General features: G+C 47.3%; 1 protein-coding gene across 6 annotated transcripts; it reads right to left on the bottom strand.

Annotated features, from left to right (window-relative positions):
• Nucleotides 1-5,050: 5,050 nt before the first annotated feature.
• On the bottom strand, nucleotides 5,051-15,589 carry LOC116730237 (protein FAM160B2-like). 6 transcript variants are annotated; one of them, XM_032579283.1, is made up of 19 exons: nucleotides 15,271-15,454; nucleotides 10,649-10,743; nucleotides 10,495-10,580; nucleotides 10,237-10,314; nucleotides 10,045-10,149; nucleotides 9,810-9,929; nucleotides 9,609-9,740; nucleotides 8,869-9,143; nucleotides 8,718-8,799; nucleotides 8,536-8,600; nucleotides 8,305-8,461; nucleotides 8,066-8,232; nucleotides 7,883-7,993; nucleotides 7,721-7,811; nucleotides 7,512-7,556; nucleotides 7,265-7,414; nucleotides 7,045-7,188; nucleotides 6,870-6,970; nucleotides 5,051-5,931 (listed from the first exon to the last, which is right to left on the bottom strand). In XM_032579283.1, exons 1-19 carry the CDS (start codon nucleotides 15,435-15,437, stop codon nucleotides 5,772-5,774), a joined length of 2,331 nt encoding a protein of 776 aa, XP_032435174.1. In that variant the 5' UTR covers nucleotides 15,438-15,454; the 3' UTR covers nucleotides 5,051-5,771. The 6 variants fall into 6 exon arrangements, with proteins under 6 accessions (XP_032435174.1, XP_032435176.1, XP_032435177.1 ...); XM_032579285.1 differs by having other exon boundaries at nucleotides 7,045-7,185; XM_032579289.1 differs by lacking the exon at nucleotides 15,271-15,454 and adding an exon at nucleotides 15,461-15,589 and having other exon boundaries at nucleotides 5,052-5,931.
• Between the last annotated feature and the right edge of the window lie 3 nt (nucleotides 15,590-15,592).

Below are 15,592 nucleotides of genomic sequence, written 5' to 3'. Positions count from 1 at the left end.
GCTAAATATAAGTGAAATATTGGCTACCATCGACAGAAAAAGGAGCTAAGTCCATCAAAGCAATGTAGCAGTTTAGCTAGTTTTGATTTAAGGCTCAACAGTTTATCAAGATTCAAAGTAATGAAATAAACTGCAGTCTGATTTTTATTCTTCCTATTGAGCAGTGAAAGGAAATAAAATGTCTTTCATGTTTTGCTGTAAGAATTTATGTTTGTGCTGCAGAGCCACAGCTAACAGCTAATGGCTAACAGCTAGCTCCTCTCTTCAGCGGCTCTACCGGTACCGGTACCGGTAAATTCTGTTCTCCCTGTGAAAATCTGCCCTCCTGTGTCGGGAGCGCGCACTGCAGCCAGAGAGGCGAATCTGGCGGTTCTGATCGTTTCCACGGCGGTTCTGATCAATTTCTCGGTAAAAGCAAATCATATAATCATGTCCAGGTTGTAACATTCAGTTCAATCAGCTGCTGTTTAAAAAGAAGCAACAACAAAATGGTCAAATAAATGAATAAACGAGGTTTTCTTACCGTTTTGTGTTATTTTAAACACCATGAGAATCTGTCTTTTTCCTACTTTTGTCTCTCAAGCCTGACAAATTAAAGTCAGTCACTAAACACAGTTTTCCAACACGTTGTGTGAATTTATCATTTTTCATTGCTGATATAAGAAGATGGAAGTTGCTAACAGGACATGAAGATTAGACTTCCTGAAAAGATGAGAGTATTTCTGGAAAACCTCTTCTAATGTTAAAGATTACTGAATAAAATTAATTTATAGTTACTAATTTTTAGTGGTTCAAACATATTATCACACATTACAATCACTGAGAATTTGGAAACGGTTGCTCTTTATTTCTTTATTTGAAAAAGTAATGAGGGAACCGATGGGATTATTCCAGCTACCTGAAATAATCTGTTCCCCTCCATAAAATGGGAATAAATTAATTAACCAACAAGTCTTTAACTGTGTTTATTCCTCTCATAATCAACAATAAATCCTGCAAGTTTGAAAACATTTGCTCAACTTTTGCCAGAATTATGAGGAGGGAACCAAATATTTTAGCCGTCTGAAATAAGCTGTTCGTTGTAGGGGAAGCAGATTATTTCAGGTGGCTAAAATATTTGGTTCCCCCTCATAACTCTGGGAAATAAACAGCAAATTTTACAAAAATAACAGGATTTATTGTTGATGAAGAGAGGAATAAACTCAGTTAAAGACTTAAAGGGAAATTAATTTTTTCCCATGTTATGGAGGATAAACAGATTTTTTCAGTCAGCTACAATAAAAAGTGGTAATAATATTTTCAAAATCAGCGACTCCTCTAATTTTATGAAATATAAGACAGAAGAGATTAAAAATTGTTTTGAAAATTATTATAAAAAGTTATATTCGTAAGCAGAAATTAATAATAATAATCAAATGCATGCATTACTGGAATCTTTGAGTTTACCAAGAATAACAGAAGATCAAAATCGTAGATTAACAAAGGAGATTAGAGAAGAAATAGACTCAGAAATGTCAAGATTGCAAACCAACGAGGCTCCCGGCACAGATGGATACTGAATTTTATAAACTGCTAAGAAAACCATTGATCTGATCCCCTTGTTAAAAAATACTTTCAAATGGGTATTAAAAGAGGGAGAAACGCCAAAGTCCTGGAGGGAAGCGTTCGTTTCGGTTATTCCAAAGGAAGGAAAAGATATAGAGCAGTTAGTGCCCTAAATTTAGACCATAGACTATTTACAGCAGTTATTACTAGACGTCTAGAGGTAATTCTGCCGGACATAATCGATTTGGACCAAACAGGATCCCTAAAGAAAAGACAGACAACAGATAATATCAGGTGCACATTGCTGGAAATGCAAAATATTAAAACAAGAACAGAAGCTGTAATATTGGGAATGGATGTGGAAAAAGCTTTTGACTGTCAGGTGGAATTTCTTATATAAGGTCCCAGAACAATTAGTTTTTAACAAAACATTTATCAAAACTATTCAATCATTATATTACCAACCCACAGCTAGGATCGAAATTAATGGGAACCTTTCAAAAGCATTTACATCCCAACGAGGTTACTCCATTAGCCCAGCTGTTTGTGATACATCTGGAGCAGAAGGAAAATATAAAAGGTATATTTATATGGAAGGAGGGGAACAAACGATAGCATTACTTATGATGTTTTGATTTACTTATCTCAACCAGGCAGGTCGCTTCCAGCACTAACCAATACAATGGATGAGTTTGGTCTGATGTCAGGCTACAAATTAAACACAAAGAAAACCCAAGTTCTCTCTTTCAGCTATTCACCACATCAATTTATTTTTAAAAATTAATTGGGATTGATAGGCATTCAAAATCTCTGAAATACCTCAGAGTATTTCTGTCTCATGACTGATCTGAACTAAAATCTTTAACTTTAGCTCCTTGGTATGTAGAATAAAGTCAGATGTAGGAAGGTGGAGTTTAATCCCTTTTACAAGCTTAGCATCAAGAGTAGAAATGATTCAAACAGATGTTTTACTAAGGTTCCTGTAGTTATTTACAACTGTCCCAGTCGAGGAGGCAGATAAAGACTTTGCAGAATGGGATAAAATCATATCGAGATTCATATGGCAAGGAAGAAGATCAGGAATTAGATTCAGAACTTTGCAGTTGTGGAAGGACGAAGGACGGTTAGCCGTACCGTCTTCACAGCTACTATGTTGCAGCACAGCTTGGTACTCTAATGAACATAAGCAAAATGGAAAGATATAGAATGTGCTATGTCACCCAGGGTACCTCTACAAGCCATAGTACCTTAGAGAGGAGTCAAATCCATGGCTAGGATTATTTCTTGACATATGGAACGACAATATTTTAAATATGGGTTGACAGAGCAGAGTAGAGTACTAAGGTGGATGATTCAGATTTTAAACCTAATGTAACAGTAAATGGGAAAAGTGTCCAAAGATATTCTGGGAGGTGGTTAAGAAAAATACTATACAAAGCTTTGAATAAAGAATAAATATGATTTAAACAACAAGGACTTGTTCAGGTACTTACAATTGAGGAACTGTACAGAGGAACTATTAAAAATGATACTTTTAATTGATTTTTAATCTGGTATAATTAAGATATTTATTTCAGCAAATGAATCAAACTTGGGGAAGAAAATAATTTCTAAATTGTACACAGGATTGGAAAATTTGAAGAAAAGCAAAACAACATGCATAAAAGTAAGATGGGAAAAAGAAGCTAACTGGAGGCTAACTGGGGGCTAACTGGAGGCTAACTGGGGGCTAACTGGAGGCTAACTGGAAGCTAACTGGAGGCTAACTGGGGGCTAACTGGAGGCTAACTGGGGGCTAACTGGAGGCTAACTGGGGGCTAACTGGCAGCTAACTGGGGGCTAACTGGCGGCTAACTGGGGGCTAACTGGAGGCTAACTGGAGGCTAACTGGAAGTTAACTGGAGGCTAACTGGGGGCTAACTGGAGGCTAACTGGAGGCTAACTGGAAGCTAACTGGAGGCTAACTGGGGGGTTTCGCAGGAGAACTTTGAGGAGAAAACATCTGGTTCCTTTTCCTGGAGAAAGTTTGACTGGAAGAATATTGTAAGATATTTCATTACATCAGCACAAAGAAAATATCAAGATACAAGATGTTGGAGGCAATGTGGGTCAGACAGAACCGGTCACTGCGGGTCAGACAGAACCGGTCACTGCCAGATGTTCTGGGATTGTGCCTACATGGAGCCTTATGGAACCGTGTGGATCAGGTACTGGGGGTGAATATTCCACTAACTTTTGACGTTCTGTACGGGAAGAAGGACGGAAAGGTTAAGAAGAGCAGCTGATAAATAAATGTACAGGATTATGTTGGTAGAAAGCAAAACGAACATCATTAGGAAACGGCTGGAGCTGCTAAAAGGGAAGATCGGATCAACGTGATGAATAATATTCAGATTATGGAAAGGCTGACTTTCCATCAGATTAGAATCTGGAAAATTTAAGAATTATTGGAAAAATTGTCGGGGTTTTATTTCAGCATGGAGATCAGACTTTGTTGATTAATATTGTGGCTTTGGGTATAGAGCTACAGACTGTAGATATTTTGCTTGCAGTTCATTTCCAATGAGAAGAGATTTAAAATTGTGACGACTTGGAAGAAAAGAATGAACAAGAAAAGCTCATTTTGATTATTTTTTGTGCTCTTTTTAGTTTTTAAGTGTAGATTGGGTAATATGGAGATTAGCAGAGTTGTTGTGTCCAATGCAGGTACAGAATCTATGTGCAGCTTCTCTGGGACGATACATATGGAACATTTAAAAAAGAAAAAACTGTAAAGTCTGTATGGAAAAAGAATTCTTTTTTATTCTGGATTTTTCCAAGGCTGGGGGACCCGGGCCCCCCGAGGCCCCCCGGATTTACACCCAGGCCTGCAGGCGGTTCTGCAGCAAAACTCTGGGAATTAAAATGTTTTCTGGAGGTTTATGACAACATTTTACTTTTAATAGTAAATATAAAACAATGATGAAAATGACAGAGATGTTTTACATGAATGATCATCCAAAGAACTGGAGATGTGGCCCAGTCAAAGTTTTCCAAGGTTCTGGGACCCAAACTCTCCAAGTCTGGGTCAGAACCAGAACAAAAGGTCAGAAAGGGTCAAACACTCCAGCCAATCAGATTCCATCTGCACGGCTCATGATGACATCACAATGACATCACGTTTTCTACAGTAGACGCTCATGATGTTTCTTCCTCCAGCTGGAGCCACAGGTTCTGGAGGTTCTGCTGTTCTGGTTCTACGGATCAGAACCAGACCTTTACTCATCAGGTTCTACTGCAGACCCGGAACCGGTCCGACGGGCCTGAGCTCTGAGCCAATCAAAGGTCAGCCATAAGGTTCTGCTGCTCACACAGACAGCCTGGTCGTCTAGAGCCGGACCGGACCGGACCGAGCCACAACCCCCCAGCAGAGGACAGTCTTAACAGAAACCCAGGAAAACTTTTATTTTATTGGCCCTCCAGGCTCCCGTAGCGTCTGGTGTGGAAAAAGCTATTTTACCAAGCAGTCAGATAAAATCAGGTTTATTCATAAATTGAGCACAACACAGAGATGATGTAGGATAATCAATAATGGAGCAGGTCTGGATGAAAAGCTCCGCCAGGCAGAACCAACACTTGGGTTTTATACAAAGAGATAAAAGATCCAAAGCCTGGAAACAGTTTGGTTCCCATGCAGCTGCAAAACCAACGAGCAACATCGTAAACGTGACCAGAATAGTTTGACCTTGGTGGGAATATAAAGAACTTATAGCAATACAGCCAGAACATCACGTCACATGACAGGAAACAGCTGGATGAGCAACAGCGCCCCCCACTGACCGCAACTAGAACAGCACCAGAACCTGAACACAACGGTTCTGATGCATTCAGCCCCGAAATGAAGAAACACTCCGTCACACTGGCAACCGACCGACCAACCAAAGGTCCGAGTGTCCAGAGGTCCGAGTGTCCAGAGGTTCTTCTGTCTCCTCTGCAGCAGTTTCCTTCGTCTCCCGTTTGATGTTTGGCTAACAGCAGAACTTTGTGAAGCTAAAATAAGTAAAACTCTTTATGTTAAACCATTTTCTGATCAGTTCTGATCAGTTCTGATCAATAGTGATCGGTTCAGCTGGCTCCGATGGAAGAAATGAGGAAAATATCCAATGAGCTTCCATCCCATTCCTCTGCTCCGACTGGCTGCAGGGGGAGTGGGCCGGACTTTTGAGCAGGTGCCGATCAGCGTCCAATCAGGATCGTTCAGCCGGTTCCGGTCCGACTGACCCGGGCCCTGAGCAGAAGCGGTCGTGGTTCCGGTCCAGAGGCATCTTGACGAAGGCGATGGCCGCCAGCTCCTTGCAGAACTCCTCCAGGACGATGACGCCCTGGAGCAGAGCCGGGTGCTCCGGTCTGAGGACACGCCCACAAAACCAGAGAGGTGAGTGACATCATCAGTCAGCTGATCAGCTGGTACCAGGAGAACCTAATGTTTATAAAAACGTTGGTTCTGTTGGACCTCAGCAGCATTCAGCTTCTATGCTCCTCTAATCTGGAACAAACTTCCAGAAAAGTGAAAACCTGCTGAAACAGAGTTCCTTTAAATCCAGGCTGATGGATCAACACGTTTCATGAACATCTGCCTGATTTGGATCATGGACAGTACATGTTCATAGTTGCTGTGTTTTTGTGACATAAAGCACTTTGAACTGGCGAGTTGCTAATGAAACATGTTGCCTCTGACCAACAGCTGGTCCTCAGTCTGGCTGGCAAAGAGCGATCCAGTCAGTAGCCGCAGAGCAACATGGCTCCTGCAGCTTCCTGGGAACCAGAACTGCTGTAAGAACCCAGGCAGCTGCTGGACACTAATATTTCATGATGCTATAAGGTACTGAGGCTATTTGTTAGGACAGCTAGCGGTTGCAGCTGGCGCCGACGTTTCCTTTGTTCGTTGGGTTAAGGAAGTTTCATCGTCCGGTTGTTATTAGCATGCTACACATTGCTAGCTTGCCACCTGTTAGCATATACAGAGAAATATTTTGGTTATAGATTGCTGTTTATTTGCTCTTAGTATGTTTTTTCCTTCGATACGATAAGTCATGTAACTTCAGTAAAAGTTTCCAGTTATCCGTCTGTTTCGGTTCCTAAGCAGGTCAGGTCAGCGTCTGTCCAGCAGGTGTCGCTGCTGCAATCATATCAGTACAAGGAGAATTAATATGGGCTTCTTTCTGTTGTACTTTGGAGCTCACCTCCGAAGCCCGACAGCGCTACGTCACCTTCTACGTCACCTCTACCACCACCAGGTGACCGTCCAGGTGGGGTCAGGTGGTTGGTTCTGCAGACACAGTTACCTGGCGTCCAGGTGGAGTCCCAGCAGGCGTCTCCTGGTGTCCAGCAGGCGCTGCGGCAGGTCGGCTACCTGCTGGATGCGCTCCATCAGCTCTCCCACCACCTGAGACAGACACAGGTGAGTCAGAGCGGCCAGTCGGGGCGGCTCTGGTTGCTCCGGCTCTACGGTCCACTCACCCTGACCAGGACGGCGAACAGCGAGCGGCTGCCGGCGGACAGGTGGACGAACGGGTCCAGCAGGTACTCGTCCAGCAGCGGGTGGCTGAAGGCGCACAGACGGGACAGGACGGCCGTCAGCTGCAGGTTCACCTCGTACGGCTGCCGACACACAACACCTGCACAGGTGAGTCGGGGCTCAGGTGAGGATCGGCACAGAGGAGACCTCAGGTGATCCCACCTGCTGCAGCATGCGTCCCAGACGTTCAAACAGAACTCTCAGCAGGTGGCCTTCGAAGAAGTGTGCCTCCTCACCTGAGGAGCAGGTGGGAGGCGGAGGAGGAGTCTGTGGCCACGCCCACTGGAGAGATAGAGCCTGGCACTGGCTCACCTGGCAGGGGGAGGAGCCACAGGTGAGCTGAGCCTCACAGGTAACCAGGTTTTTGATTTATGATCAAACTCTAGGTCGTCCAATCAGGGCGACACACCTGAAGGGGTGGAGCCTCCACCTGGACAGGTTTACCTGGTTCTGACTGCAGAGCAGAACCAGAACACCTGTGCTCAGTCAGAAGGTTCTGCTTGGTGTTTGTTACCTGATCCGGGTCAGAACCTCCCCGACCTCTACAGATCCCAGGTAAACAGGTAACCATGGCGACCCCACCCGGACGGCGCCCGGAGCAGCAGGCGAGTCTCTTACCAAGGAGCGCGCGTCGAGGACGTACAACTCGTAGCCTCCGTTCTGCAGCAGGTGGGCCGACCGCACCTGGACCGGAACCAGGCCCAAGAAACTGGGCACAGACAGAGAGTTCAGTCCGGTCCCGGTCGGTTCGGTCCGGTCGGTCTGAAGCCGGTCTGCTACCTGTTGATGATGTCAGCGGCAGAGCCCGGAGCAGCGGGCTGACGAAGACGAGGAGGAGGAAGGTGGTCGTCAGGGAAACCGTCTGAGAAGAACGGGTCATCCTCCAGGTCCCTGAGGGACAGGAGACAGTCGTCAGAGGGAGGACGGCCCTACGCCCGGGGCGCGTCCCGCGGCCGGACATACCGGCCGTCGTCGCTGCCGTCGCTGTCGGGCTGTCGGTCCTCGGCGCCCCCCGCGGGTGAGGACAGGTAACGGCGGCTCTGCAGGAAGCCGAGCACCAGCGTGTCCAGGACGTCCCTGTGAGGCTTCTGCAGCAGTTCGTCCACCAGAGACAGAGACGCCACGCTGATCTGAGGACACAGACACTGGGTGGGCTGCCGTGGCCAGGTGAGGGGCTTGGTAGGCGTGTCCTGCGGCCTCACCTGGTCGGAGGCGTGGTCGCAGCGCTGCAGCAGCGGCCGCAGCACGGACGGCGTCCTCAGCAGGAAGTCCAGAAGCTGGTCCAGCAGAGATGGAGACCGGACCAGTCTGACGACGCAGCAGAGGACGGAGGTGGACGCCAAGACGCTCCACTCGCACCTGGACAACACGCACCTGGACATTAGGCTCCGCCCCCTCAGGTGAAAACAAGCAGAAAGAGGAGAAAAGCGTACGCATTCAGCAGCTGAGGATGAAGAGTCTCCATGAGCCACCGCTGGAGGACGCACTGGGACAGCGCCTGGACGTCCAATAAGAGACGTGAGTGGTACTACTATAGTAGACTACAGTAGTACTATGTTAGACTATAGTAGTACTATAGTACCTGACTATCTTGTAGCACACAACGTTAGCATACCTGAGGAGCGTCGGCCGTCAGCTCATCCAGGAAGTCGAACCAGGTGAGAAAACGGGTCATGTGATCTGCTTGAGACTCTGACCTGAGGACACACAGGGGTCAGGAGACCATGTTTCCACGGCAACCAGGGAGCCAACCAGGTGGTGTCTACCTCCACGAGGGGCGGGGCCAGCTCCTGAGCTCAGCAGCCTGCAGCTCCTCCAGAGGCAGCAGGGAGTAGAGCTCCTGCAGCCGCCCAGCCAGCAGATGCCCCAGCTGGGCTGCAGCGACCTGCAGCTCCCCTGGAGGACATGGAGGACCTGGAGAACCTGGAGGACACGGAGGACCTGAAGGACACGGAGGACCTGGAGGACATGGATGACCAACATCCAGGAGGGACGCCAGCTGCAGCAGACCCTCACAGGCCTTGAGACGCACCGCAGGCCTCTGGAGGACACAGAGGACAGACGGAGGACGTTAGCACAGCGTCTGCATGTCCCTGATTGGTAACCATGGTGATTAAAGACAGCAGGTCCATCAGAACCAGAGAAGCTCTGAGAGCGTAAAGGGCATCATAAATAAAATCTGCTGTTATTACAGTTAATATTTTTATCCATCCATTTTCTTCCATCCCATCGGGGTCTGGAGGGGTTCTGGTGCTAGAAGCGGGGTCACCTGGATGGGTCACCTGGCCAGGTGACCCGTCCATCGCAGTGCAACACAGAAACAGACAGGACAAACAACCATGCGCACACACCTAGGGAGAATTTATACAGACGAATCAACTTGACAGTCATGTTTCTGGACTGTGGGAGGAACCCAAAGAGAACCCAGAAAGAATCCATCATGCACAGGGAGAACATGCAGTGGACCTGGGCGGTTCTGCTGGGTCCAACAGAACCACTAACCCACCTGGCTGCTGCTGAGCTGCAGCAGAACCCACAGCAGCCCACGCTCTGATTGGACAGCGCTGGAGGCAGAGGCTTCTGATTGGCTGCTGGCTGCATCTGGGCTCTGATTGGACGCCGCCAGTCTGTCTGGGGGCTGGAAACAGCAACAGCAGGATGTGATGTAATAACCCATTAACAGGAAGTGATGTCAAGAGCTGCTCACCTGCAGGATGTATCTGAGCATGTGCGGATCCTGTGACACTCTGGAGCAAACAGCCAATAAAAACTGAGCTTCCTCCTTCTCAGTGCAGGAACCAGGAAGAGCACAGAGGCCAATCAGCTTCTGTGGGCAGAGCACAAACAGGAAGTCACGTGACACAACTCCTCCAGGTAGCTGGCCCCGCCCACCGGCTCCTGCCCCAGGAATGAGACTGTTCACAGGTAGATCACCTGCTCACCTGTACAGGTGTGCGGATGGGGACCAGCTGCAGCAGAGGCTTCTGCATCCGAGACAGCAGCCTGGAGAAGAAGAGCAGCACCTGCTGGCTCATCCCTGGAGGGTACTGAGGAAGAGGAGGAGGAGGAAGAGCGTGAGACCCGGCCGCAGGTTCTGGTTCTGGTCTGAACCCGGCAGCACCAGGTGAGCCTACCTGAGCCTTCCCCAAGGTGCAGAGCGTCTCCAGCAGCCGGTTCTGCAGCAGGAACTCCAGGCAGCGACCCGGTTCCTCCTGGACAAGCAGACAGGCAGTGAGACCGGACCGGGGGAGGGACCGGGCCTGGACAGCGGCGGCACCGGGCCTGGCCCCCTACTCTAACCCGAGACGTGACTGAAGGAAATCAAGGCGACGCCCAGTGAGGTCGGACAGCTTCGTTGTCATGGTTACAGGTGTGTGGGCGGAGCTAGTCACCTGCTGCTTCTCCTCATACACCAGGATGTCGGTCATCTGCCTGAGACGCCACGGGATGTCGGTCTGAGAGGCGGGGCGGCTGTCATCTGCGCACACACACAATGTCAGGAGACCAGGTGAGGCTGCAGGTGAGGCTGCAGGTGAGGCTGCTCACCTGTGGTCTGAATGTAGTAGTTGGTGATGGACCTCCAGTGGTCGATGAAGGAGTCCAGCAGGTCGGCGGTCGGCTCTCTCTGGAAAACATCAGCTCTAGATTCATGAAGTTAGAAGAAATATCAACTGATTTAATAATAATTACTGTCAACTTAAATGATCTCCCTTTCTGTTCTGACTGGTCATAATTCTAATTAAAGATATCTTAAGTGTATTTTAAGACAGGAGAAACACAAGACTGGACTGAGGCGAATTAAACTGCAGATAGCTTCAAAGTAAATAATGACTCAGCACAACTTTGTAGAACTGAAATTCTGATTCATCATGATTCATTTCAAGCTTCTCCAGATGATTTACAGACATCTGGAACATTTTTTAATCCAAACGCTTTTTAGCCTCAGATATGTCATTATCCACCTTATTCCAAGCCCCCATGAGGCTTTGTGTGATTTATTGCCACGACTTCCGCCGCAAACTGGAACCGCCATTTGTTTACATGTTAGCAACTCCATAACTGGCTTTCGTCAGAGCTTTTAGGCTACAAAATATGTGAGAACTCCAGCTATCAAAGCTTAAATGTAACAATATTGTTTTACCGCTACCTACAGCTAATGGCGACTTGAAGAAATGGCCGCAAATAACCCGCACTAGCATAGTTAGCTACCCGCATTAGCATAGTTAGCTACCCGCACTAGCATAGTTAGCTACCCGCACTAGCATAGTTAGCTACCCGCATTAGCATAGTTAGCTACCTGCACTAGCATAGTTAGCTACCAGCACTAGAATAGTTAGCTACCCGCATTAGCATAGTTAGCTACCAGCACTAGCATAGTTAGCTACCAGCACTAGCATAGTTAGTTACCCGCATTAGCATAGTTAGCTACCCGCATTAGCATAGTTAGCTACCAGCACTAGCATAGTTAGCTACCCGCATTAGCATAGTTAGCTACCCGCACTAGCATAGTTAGCTACCCGCATTAGCATAGTTAGCTACCCGCATTAGCATAGTTAGCTACCAGCACTAGCATAGTTAGTTACCCGCATTAGCATAGTTAGCTACCAGCACTAGCATAGTTAGCTACCCGCACTAGCATAGTTAGCTACCCGCATTAGCATAGTTAGCTACCAGCACTAGCATAGTTAGCTACCAGCACTAGCATAGTTAGTTACCCGCATTAGCATAGTTAGCTACCCGCATTAGCATAGTTAACTACCAGCACTAGCATAGTTAGCTACCAGCACTAGCATAGTTAGCTACTTCACTGACTCAGTTGCTTGGGATGCAGATGCGGGTTTTCTTCCCTTGGTTTTCTGTCCACACATTGAAATGATCACATAAAGCATTTTGGGTTCTATGTTCAGGTTTAGAACTTTTAGCCGAATTCTTTTTGTTTCCTTATCATTCGGTGGACGATGAAAACCACCGCTTTTGTTTTAGGAGCCGTTCCAGACTCACCTGTTGCTGCCACTGATTAAACCTGGTCTGATTATTAAAGTACAGCCACAAACAGCACAACAGTTACTGAGCTCCGCCAGGGCAGACTCTTTCCAGTGGCAAGTTGTTCTCTATAACAGGTTAATGTGTGATTCGGTTCGGTTCTGGTCCAGTGGGGAGATTCTCCATATTACGGTCTGGAGTGTCCTAAAATACCCAATGGTCAAATGATGACATCACTTAGGCCACGCCCCTGAGAACAGGAAGTGTCATGTTTTACTGTGAACGGTCGCTATCTTAGCCCTTTGACCTCATCAATATGAAACTGTGTCCAGAGACAGAAGACATGTTGGTGTGTTGAGCATTCCAACCCTGACCAGCTTTGACATAGCAGGTGGGCGTGGCGGCGTGGCGAAGTGACCTGTAACGCCGTTGCCATACTTTTGACTCTGAAATCCACAGTTTCGGGCCCAGCTTCTCCAAACTCACTAGGATGGATCCTTATCCACCCGCTGACAGGAATCCATAATAAAATTTGGTGGGCGTGGCCTAATTCCTCTACAGCGCCCCCTAGAATATTTTAAATGATCAGCCCCAAGCCATGCTTTAACCTAGAATTACGAAACTTGGGACACGTGTATCTTGTCAGGACGTACAAAAAAGTCTCTTAGAGCCATGGTCAAAACCCAACAGGAAGTCGGCCATTTTGGATTGAAGTTCCGATTTTGTCCCCACTTTTGACGTTTACAGCCTTAGCATTTGATCGAACTCCTCCTAGGGATTTCGATTGATCGGCTTCAAACTTGGTCAGTCTGATCATAAGGCATGTCCGGTTTTTAGTTATCAAAACGGTGAGTGTATGAGCATGCTGAAGGGGGGTCGGCAGGGGTCAAAGTTCACCTACTCGCCATGAAACATAAAACCATTATATCTCCTACACAAAAACACATAGCGGTATCAAACTTTCAGTGATTGATTGTCATCGCGTATCCTACAATACCCAATGGTCAAATGATGACATCACTTAGGCCACGCCCCCTGAGAACAGGAAGTGTCATGTTTTACTGTGAACGGTCGTTATCTTAGCCCTTTGACCTAATCAAGCTTCTAGATTCCACATGTTTTGACCGAGCTGCACCAAACTTGGCATGAGTAATCCTGGTGGGATGCCTGATGATCCGCTATCGTCAATGTCTAACGTCATCTAAGCCCCGCCCCCTCAGAACAGGAAGTGCTATTTTTTTCCTTGGAAAGTTCCATCTATGGCTCTCTTGACCTAATCAAGATGATTCTGATGATGAGCTCTGTCAATGCTTGCTACTGGCTGAACCGTGTGGGCGTGGCCAAATGGCGAATATCAGTCCCTCGCCATATTCATACGATTGAACAGGTCGGACAACAACAGCACCAGCAGCAGTGTGTTTGGGGCTGGTTACTGGTTAACTGGTTAATTGGGTCCCGAGTTAGTTTACTGGGAGTTTAACCGGAAGCTGCTCGGTCGGCCGGTCAGTTTGTGCTTTCCAGGCCGGAAACAGTTTGGAGCTAACAGGCTAATGTTAGCATGCAGGGAGCTAACTTGCTGAAAAGGAAGGGGGCGGAGCCTTGGATCTGCCAGCAGAAGCGGGTGTGTTTGGAGGCGGAGCTCCAGATAGAGTATCCAATGGAAATGTCCCATGGTGTGCCTGTGACCAATCAGCAGCAGGAGCAGCAGGTTTGGTTTTGACCCGGACCGGATCTCAGCGCCGCTGCCCCCGCTGTCTGGGAGGAGAACCGGGTCACATCAGCCACATGCTGGGTCAGTGAGAGGAAGAGGAGGAGCTCAGAAACCGTCCAATGACATGCCTGTCCATCCAGTGGAAGAACCAATCAGGTGCCTTTCTGTCGGTTTCCCAGGATGTTTTATCTGGAAACTCGACGTTCCCTCAAAGACTCAGTGAGCGATCACCCAGCGTCGCCATGGAGACGGGTCAGTCAGCACCATGTGACGGTGTGTTCAGGGACTCTGATCTAACGTGTCTTTGAACACACCTGATTCCTGATTCCACAGCCTGGAATCAGCTGCAGTCTGAACTTAAGATGTCGGAAATGATTTCACTGGACTTATTTCGATCAGTTCTTAAAGATAGGCAACAAGATTCTATGAAACGGTGTCATTGTTTTTAAATTGTTTTTATTGTTTTATACTTGTGCATATGTATTAATTGTTTTTATCTTGTAACCAGGTTGCTATGTATTGCAAATTTTTGCTCAGGTCCCTCTTGAAAATGAGATCTAGATCCCAACGGGGTTTACCTGGTTAAATAAAGGAATATGAATGTCTTTAAATCACACAGGGATGATCCGACTGGCACCAAACTCGATATGTAAAACCTTTGTTCACCTCTGAAGAGCCCAACGGGTTTGAAATGTAAATTGACTCCGTTCCGCCCCCTAAGTTAATACATCGGCTGCATCTCCTCGATGCATCGACCGATCTGCACCAGATTTTTTGCCGAACGCATTCATGTGTATCGCCTGGTGGACGGGCGGCGGTGCGGGAACCCCGCGGTGGCCGATAGGCACGAGGCTGCACGCAGCTTTAATTCACGTTCATTCCGTAACAAAACATATTGATCGTGTTCCTGTCGTAACTGTGATTAAACTCACAATTACGATGCTCTGTACTGAGCAGCTCTGTAAACCAGTTTTATTAAATACTGTATTATAACCGAAAAGAGAGATGTAACTTCTATTATGAATATATATTAGCAAAAACCCTACAAATTACAATGAAATAGTGCTACTTCCGGTGGGCGCCGGAAGGAAGACCCATAATCGTTTCCCCATTAAGCCTCCCGGGAATAAGGTGGATACTCAGGACAGTCAGAGTGTAGTTGTATCTCATCCACTGATTTTTAGATATGTGGGATGTATTTATGGATGGATGGATGGATGGATGGATGGATGGACAGACGAAGCTGATTTTATTTTTAAATCGGCCTGCCAAAGATCAGGTGTTGTGTTTCTGCCGACCCAATGGTACCGAACCTCACCCGACCTATAGATATAAACCCGGGATGACATCTGTTCATTAATCCCTTTAGAAATCAACGGATAAACTAATTTCAGATGTACTTATAAACTTTAAACAGCTTCAGCCACTGCGCATGCTCAGTTCCAGGTAAACAGTTAGCATTAGCAGCAGTTACCTTCCAGCTACATTCCTGACATTCCCAGAAGAAAATTGCAGCTGGTATATTCTGCGAAGACCGGGGAGGACAGACAGAGACAGGGACAGGTTGTCTCCACGTCCTCCTGTCCCTGTCCTCCGTCTCTGTTCGAGAATTTTACTTTTTACTGACCACCGGAAGCACATAATGCCAACTTCCGCTGACTCACCGTCTCCAGCGCGTTCAGCAGCATGCCGCTCAGCTTGCTGAACATCTCCATCCTCCCAGAACCAGGTCAGGTCCGGTTCGGTGGGGTTTACTGCCTCACCAAGACCCGAACCCTGACCCGCAGCCACGGCCA

Source organism: Xiphophorus hellerii, chromosome 12 (assembly GCF_003331165.1).
Source record: "Xiphophorus hellerii strain 12219 chromosome 12, Xiphophorus_hellerii-4.1, whole genome shotgun sequence".
Taxonomy (NCBI): domain Eukaryota; kingdom Metazoa; phylum Chordata; class Actinopteri; order Cyprinodontiformes; family Poeciliidae; genus Xiphophorus; species Xiphophorus hellerii.
The sequence above is the reverse complement of the archived record's forward strand: the minus strand, read 5'-3'. Positions and strand labels throughout refer to the sequence as shown.

Coding starts and splice junctions, on each gene's coding strand:
- LOC116730237 (XM_032579283.1), bottom strand. CDS start 15,437: ATGTGCTTCCGGTGGTCAGTAAAAAGTAAAATTCTCGAACAGAGACGG. Junction 7,812..7,882: donor GCCGCTGACATCATCAACAG/GTAGCAGACCGG, acceptor GTCTGTGCCCAG/TTTCTTGGGCCTGGTTCCGG. Junction 7,557..7,720: donor TCCTCGACGCGCGCTCCTTG/GTAAGAGACTCG, acceptor TCTGCTCTGCAG/TCAGAACCAGGTAAACCTGT.